Source organism: Empidonax traillii, unplaced genomic scaffold (genome assembly GCF_003031625.1).
Source record: "Empidonax traillii isolate 1590-97213 ecotype Southwest subspecies unplaced genomic scaffold, ASM303162v1 scaffold412:size659165, whole genome shotgun sequence".
In the NCBI taxonomy this organism is placed as follows: Eukaryota; Metazoa; Chordata; class Aves; order Passeriformes; family Tyrannidae; genus Empidonax; species Empidonax traillii.
In genome coordinates, this window is record NW_020955605.1 from 176,077 (window position 1) to 188,348 (window position 12,272).

The 12,272-nt window shown below is 39.5% G+C and overlaps 1 protein-coding gene across 6 annotated transcripts in view; it reads left to right on the plus strand.

Moving 5' to 3' along the window:
• Window positions 1-12,272, plus strand: part of TAFA5 (TAFA chemokine like family member 5) — a 417,543-nt gene that overhangs the window by 110,853 nt on the left and 294,418 nt on the right. For 5 of the 6 annotated variants that reach the window (XR_003572393.1, XR_003572392.1, XR_003572395.1 and 2 more), the window contains exon 2: window positions 3,867-3,953. The exons of the other annotated variant lie outside the window; for it this stretch is intronic. Coding sequence is in view for 1 of the 5 variants with exons in the window: in XM_027893925.1 (XP_027749726.1) it covers window positions 3,867-3,953 (87 nt within the window). In the remaining 4 variants the exon portion in view is untranslated. The remainder of the gene's footprint in view (window positions 1-3,866; window positions 3,954-12,272) is intronic. 6 annotated transcript variants of the gene reach the window in all.

Consider the following 12,272-nt stretch of genomic DNA (forward strand, 5'->3'; position numbering starts at 1 on the left):
TCTCATATATCAGTACCAGTTATGGTCCATATAACTGTCATTGTTTCAGTAACCTGCAAATTTGTTGCTGTAATGAAGCTTCCTGATAAACAAAGTTATTTTTCTTTATTAAGTCAGTGGTTGGATCTGCAGCTGAACAGAAAGGCTTATTGTGTAAAGATCTGAGGTTATATGTAACATATTTTGAAATGCTGTATATGGGCAGGAGAATATAGTCATGGTTACAGCAATGGGCAGGAAATCACAGTTTTGAGTCTTGGCTGTGCCACAGACTTTCTGTGTGACTTTGGACAAGCTACTCTTTGTGCATTAGCTAATAATACTATCTCTATCTCCCAGGGGTGTTGTGAGAATACATTCATTAATGTTTGTAAGGCGCTTGGATGCTATAGCGAAGGGGCCATATAAGCACTTAGAGAAACAATCCATTTTTGCAACAATGTGCATCTCCCTGACTAAGGACTTTTTTGCTGGAAGTTTTTCATAGATGCTTGTTATGAATAAATCTACTTTATAATGAGACAGTGAGGTTAAACTGCCTTTTGGAGTGCAGTTTCACTTTAGTATTCAGAACAGGTGTAAACAGTCATAAGTTTGAAAGCCATTCCCAAAGAAAGAGAATACCATTTCATAGTCAGACATTTGAATTGGAAAGCTACCTCTCCTGATTTACCTAGTTCAAAACATGGAGGATTATTTACATCTGTATCTGTCTCACAAATAGTTTATTCTATTTCAAGCACTTCTCATTACATTGTCTAAACTACCTCCTCAGGCAAGTCATTTCATTGCCTAATTGGCTTTAAAGTTAAACAGTTTACTCAAATGTCTACCCTGCTTTTTGCTTGTGGATATAGGCTGCTCTTTTAGTCTGTCCTTTCTGGAATAACCTTCACTCACATGTGTTTGATTCAGACACTGCACAGTTACAGCAGGTTAAAAAGGTAGTGCTTTAGTGCTGATGTGAGGTAAATTGGTAAGCCACTCTAACTTGATTTGATAATCTGCCTGGCTGAGTGCTGGTCAGTGTTAAAATCTGAATATGGGGTTCAGCATATTAGCACCACGGAACAGAAAAAGAGTATTCAGAATTTTCAAGGCTTTTGTGGAGGACTTGGTGAGAGATTTCCAACCTAGGGGAAAAGGTTCTGCAAAGACTTCATAAAAGATTTTGTTTTAACCTGTTGTTTTTTTTTTCATTTGTAGAAACTAGTGGTAACAGACAAACTGTGCAAGTAAGAGATCTGGAATAATGTGAGCAGTCAGTGAGAACAATGAAGAGGGCTATGCAGCGTTTGAGGCTCAGAAAACAAGTTATCTGTAGTGCTTTCATGAAAAGCTTTCTAATTTGAGGGCTGAGTTCAACCAAAATATTTATGAAAGCAAGAGATCATTAGAAGATAGAGACCTTATATTTGTCCCAATGATGGGAACAAACACTATGTCCTTTCCTACTGTATTAAATGTAGAGAATTTATATGGTCTTAAAAAATGTCCAACTGTAGGAAATCAGTGAATTGCAGTCAAATTACAAGATGCAAACATACAGAACAGGCCTTATTTGGATCATGAGATTGCTTGCTTACCATGAAATCCATCCACTACTGTTGTTTGAATATGTACTGAATAGAATTGCTTTTAATAACATTCCCATATGAGTGATAGTGTAAATGCTTCTCAAGATGACTGTTAGTTTAAGCTGTGGTTAAGACTTCCCTCACAATGCAGGAGAAGAAAGCTTTTTAATTATTTTTGTTGTGTTTTTTTTTTTTCCCTTCTCTCTGTGAGCATTGGGGATTGATTTGGGTTGATATCCTCTATTATACACATACATAACATATACTACTCTGGACAGAAGAACTAAAAATGAAAGAAGTAAACTATACTATTGCAGTGTGGTAAAAACTTATTACAAAAGGACCCACAAACATCAACTCTCAATCTTGTTGAATGCACAACCGTCAGGCTGCTCCCAACTTTATGGATTGTTGTTTTCTGGATTTAGCTAAAGATACTCAGTACAGCCACCTTTTCTTTCAGTTTGTCAGTAAATGCAGGACCCGTTTTAGGGGACTCTTAATCAGAATTCCAAATTTTGTAATATTACTTGATACAGGATTGAATAAAAGTATTAATGAATTCAAGGAGAGGAAACTTCCTTTCACAGTTGTTTGTGAACCAGTATTTGGCTCAGTTGTTGTATACCCTAACATGTCTTTTGAATTTTTAGTTTATTCATGTTTATGTTTCTTGAGCATTATTTTAGTAAAATCCTATGTTACCAAAATTTCCTGTATAAATGCATTTTTATAGTGCGGCAACACTAAAATCTTTACCAAAACGAGAAAAAATATAACTCAAAGGGTTACTTTTATCTTCTTAAAAATTAGGAAATTTTTATATCTTGTGTCAAACTAATCCTCTTTGAGACAGTGTATGCATCACAAAAAAATAATTGGGATGATAAAGACTACTATAGTCTAAAAAAATAGATACCTGTTTACAAAATTTAGTTCTGACAGTCAGCCTATTAAAAAAACATTATCACTGCGAACAGTGGAAAATTCAAACTTCTGTTAAAGAATTTCTGTCTTGTGTCTGTCAAAAAGAATATTACACATCTTCAACAGTATACTTAGCAAAAGAAAATAAAACAAACATACTGAAGCTCTTACAGTTGCATTACTTTGTTTTTGTCACTGCCCTCTCAAGAATGTTTCTGTGTATAAGAATCAGTGGGGTACATAATCTAGAAAGAGTTAAGCCTTTTTCTTATGGCAAAGTAAATTGCAGCTGTTTCTCACAATAGGAGGTCATTGGTCATATACTGATTCTATCTATTTTGATAAGACTACATTTTGATAAATATCTTACCTATGGCATGTCTGTAGGATTGATACCACTTGCATGTGTTTACTTCAGCAAAATATCTTCTCCCTTGCTGATCCCTCAGGTGATACTTAATACACAATTAGATGTTATCTTGCTCATACTAGTTGATGTTTCAGTTTACTACATAAAAGTACACACCTGCTTCTCATATACCTCCCTTATATTATTCTGAAGTGATTATGAAAACAAAATATTTTAAAACCTAGTGGTTCTTAATGGAAGAAAATAAAAATCTGTTACATGTAGGCAAAGAAAAAACAACACAAAATGTGGTCTTCATTCAAAATAAATCTAAGATCTCCTTTTTAACCATAAGAATTATTCCAGTAAGTATACTGCTTTTTGCTAGACCCTCATTTTTAGAAGTAATCATCATGTGTTTTGGGGATTTGATTTGTTCTGATTTTATAGAATTCCATTGGTTTTCTGTGAAAAAAAGAGATTTTCTTTCTGTCCCTCTGTCTTCATAAAGTTAAAAAAAATCCAAAAAGCAAGCTGTATCGGGATCCAATATTTTGTGGCATTAGACTTGAAGTTCTTATTTAACACGGTTTTACTAGGAAGGCTATAACTAGGTAAGTGCTGTGTACTGTACTAGAACTTCTTTGTAGGAAAGATAGGAATACTTAACCTCTTTCCAAAAGAAGAGCAGAGAGTGGGGAGAGAGACTGTTTTACCACATTTCATTTACATCAGATGCAAGTGGATGTGTTTGGTTAACTTTGCATCTGAAATGATGCAAAAAAACTCTTCTAAAAATCAGTGAGAGTCAATTTTATGAGTTCTCAGCATCCTAAAGTAGCTGTTAGATACAGTAGGATGACTGTAAGGGGAAACACTGAAGTCTTCAGTTCTAAATCTTCAGGTGTGCACACTGTTAGACCCACTGATGTTATATAGTTTGTTCTGTGTTCGTTTCCTTTTGCATTTTCAGACATGATTTCAATTGAATCATTTATGGTTCTTCCATTCAGATTTTAACAGCTATTTTGGAGCGGATAACCCTCAATGGCTGTATATGAGACATTGCCCGGGGTGCTTCCAAGATGCTTTTGAGCTGGGTAAGGAAATCACTGAGTGTTGACACATTCTCAAAGCACTGTGGCATGGATTGAGAGCATATGGTTTATAAACTGTGTTACTGACCTATTATTCAGTACTTAACTGACAGAATAGACTATACCAGTTTCCTCTGAAATGCTAAACAAAACTAAATAAACTTTTTTTTTGTAAAATAGAAAAGGTAAAAGTATTTTAAAAAAACTAAATACAGTATATAATCTGTATATGGTAATTCATACCATAAAACTTCAAATCATCATTACCCACTTCTGATATGTCTACTTCTACCATAGTAGCCATTCAATGTATAATATCACACTAATCTAATGTCACGTTAGCACTGTATTAGTACACCAGTGAGGTAAATCATACTCAGATTTTTACCGTGACTTTCATGTCAAAGCTATATTTCTATTTTGAAACGATGTAAGCATGCAGAAAAATGGTTCCTATTAGAACAGCATAATTTAAAACAAAACCAAAGAGGTTGCTTCCCTCTTAAAATAACCTTTTCAGAAAAAGTTTTGTGAAAAGTGCTATGTGGCAGCTGCTTCATTAACTGTAGTAAGTTATAGGCATCCTGAGATATCTGGTAAATAGAAGTAATAAGCTTCCTACAAAAACAAACAGACAAGCAAATAATGAATAGGTTGTGCATGCAAGAGAAGGTTCTATTAATCTGAAGCTCCTGCCATTATCACACACAGGTGTACATAGATGGGGCTCCAGTGTGTTAATTCCACAGGGTCCAGTAATAAATCTCAGATTAAGTTTCAATAATCCATTTTCATCCTATAAAAGAAATTGTCTTATACATTTAGTATTAACTGGCCATATTTAATAATAGCTAGAGATTTGCTGATATTTTTCTTTTTCTTTACTATCAAGAACTAGTAGACTATATTATACATGAATGGCTTGTACAATGATTGTTTTATATTTCAGAATTACCAAGAAGTTTGTGTTCTCAGAGTAAAGACTGTAAATTTAAAAACCATTACACCTTTACTTATTTCTGAATACACACCCAGAAGAAACTTAATATATAAAATTCTTTGTCTCTTAATGTCAGTCTGATGCAGGTGTAGATCTCCAAAACATGCATTTTCAGGTCAAAAGGAGTGCCATAGTGGTAAACCCATTTTAATTTATACTTAAAATGTAATAGTTGTTAATTTTGTGCATGTAACAATTTTCAACTGTTAATATTTGAGGTTTTGAATAATTTTTTAAAGAATCTGCACTTAACATTTGTCTGAAAAATATTTATTTCCCATCTCCTAGCTTAACAGCAACCAAAGATTACTTCTTCCCTCAATATTATCACCCTGCACGCTCAAATATTACATAGGCAGTTGTTGTCTCTTCCGCATATGTTCAGAACCTGTTCTAACTTACCGTGGAGGTGCCTGGTTTGTTCTGGATATGCTCCACTTTTGCTGCAGCTCCCTTTTCTACATAGTACAGTAAGAATCACTAGTGGAAAGAATTAAAAGTGGCCATTATGGCCTGACAAAAGCTCTTGATCAATTTTTGTGATCTCCAGGTTTTGAGGTGGAAGTCAAAAGCTAAAGAAATATAAAGAAGGTTCTCTGGTTAAACTTCAAGCAGTGGGTCAAAGAGCTTATTGGTCAAGTTGCCTGTGAGTATGAGTTTGTATAGTAGAATTCATTATGGAATTGGGATTTTTTTTTTATTTTTCCCCTTCCAATAATATGAGAGGAATCAACAAACATCACAAATCTATTAGCTTATTAACTTCTCCATACAACACTGCTATTAGCCATTCTATAAGGGTTTGCTGTGATGTGACTCATAGAGTTACTGTGTATTCAGCATGGCTTTCTCTGTGGGTCTCATTCTCAGTTCTGAACTTCCTGAATGTTACAGTATTTTACATGTGTAGTTTTTGGTTAGACCTCCAAGAATTGATGCCAGAAACTACGGATAATAAGTAAATTCCCTGAATTTCATGTGTTTAATCATCCTGGTTATAATACAAATCCTTTTTCTAAAAAAAAGGAGTAAACAACTGTATTTTGAGATGTTTTTTTTAAAAAAAAAAAAAAAAAAAAAAAAAAAAAGGATAAGCCACTCGATTTCACTGTGATTTTTATGAGTAGCCCTATAGTCACTGGAATGCTTGAGCCTTGCACATCAGTCTTAACTGTGAGTTTTAATAGTTTTATGCTCTCTCTGAATTATCATAGAATCACAGAATGGTTTGGGTTGGAAAGGACTTTCAAAGATTATCTAGTCCAAGCTCTGCCATGGGCAGAGACATCTTTCACTAGGTCAGGCTGTTCAAAGTTCCATCCAACCTGGCCTTGAACATTCTGGTATCAAGACAACAATCTTACAACTGGAGGTAGGTAGAAAGGCACTTAAGACATTGTTACAGTATCTCTTTGAGATCGCTAGTTCTCCTTTTGATGTAAATTTCTAACTAATCAGGTCTTTTTAGATGAATGAAGTCATATTTTGAAGACAAGAATAGATGAAGGCCATAGACAAACCAGAAGAAACTGGGAGCAGGAAAGGGTGGGGAGACAGATGCTGCAGTAATACAAGTTATTCATTAAGACGTGTGATTCTTTAAATTAAATTCTGAGTTTCTTTATCCTCTCAAACATAAAACTATCCATAGGCAGTCATATCATATGTAGTCATGTATCACAGAAATTAAATCACATCATTTAGCTGCCTCCTTCTTCAGACATTAAAATATTTCTTCCCGAACAGGTTGTGTGAAAACTTGGTACATCTTGTATATAAAAAAAAAAGTTAAAAAATTCTACCCTGGAAGGCAAGAATGAGTTTCAACACTGCAGATTCTTCACAGAGTATATGCTGCCCGGCTCCTGCCTTACTGGTAGTTCATTCATTACAGCTCATATATTTTCTCATATGCATATTGGCACTATAGTTACTTGGGATCTGTGCTGGTTGCAAATACCATCAGCATAGGAACTGGATTTTTTAAGGCTCTAAATTTTTTAATCCCAGATGCATTGAGGTTTTTCTATGTAGAAAATTCCCCAGGTCATAATGCTGTCATTGTTCTCAGTAGGAAACCTTAATTGCAGAGCTAGTTGGATAAGAGTTGGATTAGCTGGCAGAGTGTTGTCTGGAAAATCTTTCAGCTGTGCAATGTTATCACTTCCCCTACATCCCCCCGCCCCCACCCCTGAGGATTCCTAGCCTACTGCATTTGGTGAGATACATATGTTTTCCCCAGCTACAGGAGCTGTGAAGGGTTCCTCTGGGATATCGAAGTATAAATACCCAAGTGTGTCTTCAGTTGCTAGGTTATTTTTAGTCAATGGGTGGTTACCAAGTCATCTATAATTGTGCTGTTAAATGTGTCAGAGCAGCTACTGCAAATCGAGGTGCTCCCTGTAACAGGTTGAGCATATAAAATAAAATGAAAGAGGACAAAAGCAACATTTTGGAATTGAGCTGTTTCAAGAGTTGAATTATCTAAGGGAGATTGTGGGGTGGACAGATTCGAGGAGGATGATCCATGAGTACAACATGGATAGGGGAACATGGAGCATAGTTTGACTATACTACATGTAGTACCTGTAACTGGCATATTGTGTCATTTCAGATATGTGTTTTGGGAGAATTTCTCAGTGGTTTAAGGAATAAGAGGGGCCTTACAGTTCTTCTTAGGCAGGTCTTATACAGCCTTTGTCTGTGGTGGCCAAAAGCTGTTACCAACTAGTGACTGCTGTGTGGGGAAAAGTGCAATGAGTTCCCAGTGGACAATTGTCTACATGGCACAAACTGCTAGCACAGGTCTTTCTCTATAAATAGAAAAGAGGAAGAAAATCATACCTGAATAGAAAGCCAGTAAGATGGTAGGAAGAAGACATGAACAGCAAAATAATGCAACTGAAAAGCAAAATGAAACAAAGTTACTTTAAAAAGCACCGTAAATCATCAAATGTTCTAAGTAAACATGCACTGTAGCAAGGAAATTAAACATTGGTTATTATAAATTACCTAGGCTATACTACCCTTCTTATGGATCTGCCACTAGGAGCCAGAACAGGAAGCATGGTATGGTCTGTCAAAAAATATCAAAGACATATTAATGTATCACCCAATTTGGTAAGCAAAGGAAAAACAGGTGAAAAATTGAGATGTTCGTGGAAGGATATGGTCAAAAGGATGGGTATTTATGGCTCCTACGGTAGCTGCATCATGTCACAAATCAGAGATTAATAGCATCTCTTTAGATATTAATTTCTACTCCAGTGGCACTTGTCCAGCATCAGCTGAAGATCAGAGATAAAATTTTGAGGACTTCTGTAGTTCTGACTAGCTTAGAAGCAAAGAAATGCCAGCCATTGGTATGCAGAGAACAGAGAGGGGAAAAAAAGACTTAAAGGCTGCAAAAAACTAATTGGTGTAAATACATCCATCTGTATTCATTCCTATATATTCAATATATCATCTATTTTGGTTAGAATCAAAAAGAAAAAGGATTTATAATGCCACTTCATGTATATGTGAAAGATGAACTGGGTGAATTTCAAGAAAATAAAATGTTAATCTTAGCATCAGGAGAAACATTCCAGCTGAGAGAACCACTGGGCTGGAATAACCACTTCAAGTGACAGGTGACAGACTATTGCCTGAGTAATTCAAAAGTAACAAAAATGAAATCCAGTGGGCATTGGCAAAGGTTTGGTCTAGATAACCTAATAATAGCTATTGTCTGCTCTATTTTTTTTTTTCCAAGACAGTAGTAGTTTCCAAATTCATTAATGAAAGTGGTCTAATGTCATATATTGTGCTCCGGCATTTAGATTTGCATTTGCCATGCATAATTTGGGGGTCTATTGCATGAAAGGGAATAAAATAATTATGCAAAAGGCATTTGACACATATGAAAATACTAGGCCTCAGTTATAGGTATATGGAATACAATCTGAACAAGACTGTTTTCCAGGAATTTTAGCATACTTTTATTTATAAAATATCTCAGTAGTGAAGAATAAATCTTACAAAGTTTCATGGAATCACTTCACAAAAATAAATCAGAGTATAGATAATTTTTTAAAATGTTTATACTTGAGCAAACGCTACTGTCTTTGCTACAGAGTTCCAGTTTTAGTAATTCTGTAGAACTCAGTGAATTTTTGGTAAAATGAACAAATGAACTGTATTTCCAAAAGAGAACACACATATGGAAATTATGCATTTCATTTTTGCATGGCTTTCCTGTAAGAACTCAGAAGAACTTCTCTCTCTTACATATTTGCTTTTGCTCCTTGATCATCAGGAAAATGCATTTCTCGCTGCTTTTCCCAGCTGCAAATGTCTTCTGCATCAGAAATGTCTTCCAACGCCATCACTATCCTTTACCAGCTTTCAGGTGCTGAACATTGCTCCTTTAACATTAAACACAACTGGGAAAGCTCCCATAGAATCATTCCTCAGCAGGAGCTACTGCTGAGCTCACAGCCTTTTGCCTCTGTATTGCTGGAGACGGATGGGGTTGGAGCTCTGGACAAAATCTGGAAATTCACAGTAAGATAGATCTGTAAATCTGTCATGGCCTAAGCAGCTTAGAAGTTGTTTGAGTGATGTTGTTCCATTAGTTGGGGAGGCAAATCTTAATAGACTGAAAGATAAAGGGGAATTGTTATCAGTGAAATTTATTCAGAAAAGTCTTCCAGAGAAGTCTACACTGGTAACTTGAGATATCTTTAACATTTTATAAATGTTTATGCAGGTGACAAGTAAAGAAATTGAAGATGGATATTTTTGAATAGGACCTATTTGAAAAGTCCAAAGCTATTTAGAAAACGCAAAAACCAGAGTGAACCATATGTAGTACAGCAAGTGGCGGCGTTGCCAGGTACCACTGTCCTCTCAAATGGGAAGTTTTCTGGAATTCCTTGTTGCTATGAGACTAAATATCTCTGTATGATGTGATCACTGAACCAGATTTTGCTCCCATTTACACTAGTGTGCATTTAGAGCGAGTGCCCTGTGGCCAGGGAGCACAGTGCCACATTCTGATATCATGCTTATGGAAGGGTCTGATCCAAAGGCCTCCAAAAACCAGGAGTATTTGTCTAATTCAGAAGCGCAAAGAAGAAAGACTAGTTTAAAATGGGCAATGGGCTACCATCTTGCACCTCAAGAGGAGTAAGGAGCAAGCAATTTGGAGATTCTGACCCACTGACAAGGGGTCTTTGTATGTTTTTAGTCAAAAAGAAAAGTAATGGGTAAAATTTCTCAGAAGATTTCTCTCTAAACTAAACATGTTCAAACTGAAAGATACATATTGCTTATCCTGGGATGTGTAAATTCTTAAGTTTGACACTTTTAAAATCCACTTATCTGTGGACTTTAAAGCTGCTATGTCGTGGGGTGCAGGCGGGGGGGCGAGGAGGGTGGGAAGGGAGGAAGGAGTATGTTTGCTTAAGTACAAAACGTGTGAATTTCCTTTAGCTATTTGACACTTTTTTCTTTCACCCAGAAGACAAATAAACAAACAAAACTCAACTTGAACTATGCCCAAGCATGGCCAATTTCTCACCAAAGTGTACATTTCAGAATGAAAGATTTACAGTGGAATTTCTCTAGTGTAGCTATGACATTGCTTTAACATTGCCTTGCTGTAATCTTCAAATATAGTAAATGCAATATATGGGTTTATAGGGATTTGTGTGAAGTTTAAAATTCAAAAGATGGTTGTTTTTAATGTTTCTCTGTGCTATCTGTGAAAAACCAAAAAGCACAGGGATGAATTTAACAGACATCATCAACAACGAGGAAGATATTTGCCCAATGAAAATACTGATCTTTTATTAATCTGCTCTTTCAAGGATCTGAAAACCCTCCTGGTTTCTTAAAATTAAGAAAATATTTAAGTATTAAAAAAAAAAAAATCCCCCATAATAAATGCAGACTCTTAACCAAGACTCTATGAAAACAAAGCTCTCAGCACGCAACTATTCCCACACTTGGCTTAAATCCTCAAAACTGTGGATGTCTATCCCGGAGAAACCGGGGTAGCAAACCGGCCGTCGGTGCGTTATCATCGCTGCCCGTGTTGTCCAGTGAACCTACAGCTAGGCTGAGCAGCACCGCAACTTCCAGCTCGTCGCGGAGCTGCATGACCGGGCCGGGCCTGGCCTCCAACCCTGTGCCGGCAGCTTCCCGCGGTGCTGCGAACCGCACCTCTTCTGTCCCTGCCCGCGCCTTCTCTGCTGTACCTCCTCTCCCCGCACTGTGCGCCCGCCGACACCCGCCCTGGCCCTGCTCTGCGCGTCCCCGCGCTCCGCCCCGGGGGACAGCGCCGGCCGCGGTGCGGGACACGCAGGGGGCGCGGAGGTTGCGCGCAGCAGCGCTGGCGTTTGAAGCGGGGGGCGCGGAGACGCCTCGCCTGTCCAGGCAGAGGGAACGGACAGGGAGCGCGGCTCGGGCAGCCCCCTCTGTGCGGCCGGCGGTACTCCAGTGTGCCGCTGTTACCCCTGCCCCGCACCGTACCGCCTGCGCGGCACCGGGGCTCGGTGACTGGGTAGCCCCGTCCATCGGAGCGGGCCCCGGGTGCGGGCGCCGCGGCGCGTCTGCCCCGGCCGGCGCTGCCCCGGTCCCGCAACGGCGAGGCCGAGCGCGCTGCCCCCGTGGAGCGGTCCCGCATCGCAGCACCGCCCCGGCCTTCCCGCCCCCCCAACCCCCGCCCGGCTGCTCTACGGCAGCCGACGGCCGCGCCAGGGTCCTTCCCCCGGAGTGGGAGGGCGGCAGCAAAATCGCAGTCTTGTTTTTCTTTTTTTCTTTTTTTTTTTTTTTCCTTTCCCCCTGATTTATGGCATTCTTTCATTTGCGCTCCTGTTTTCCGCGGGGATGTCTGCAGCGGAGGCATCAACCTGTAGACTGAGCGAGCTCCCGCCGTAGCCGGCGCGGCTGCTCGGAGGGCGCGCTGCGGTGCTACGGCCGGGGCGCGGCGCCGGGACGGGGTCGACCCCGCGGACGAGCGGCGGGCGAGGGAGCGGGGCCGGGCACGGCGCTCGGGGGAGCTCCCGGGGCCGGGCGACCAAGAGCCCCGGCGGCGGAGCTGCGAGCCCGAGGGGAGGCCAGGGATCTGTGCCCAGAGCCTCCGAGCGGCCCCGCGTTTGCCAGAGACGGCGGGATGAACTGACGCCTCTCCCAAACCCCGCACTAGAGAGGATCTCCGAAACGGGGGAGGAGGAAAGGGGGTGCAACAAATTGCCGCCAGCCGGGAGAAGTTGCAGTAAAGACAGATCCCTCCCCCCCCCCCCCCCCCCCCCCCCCCCCCCCCCCCCCCCCCCCCC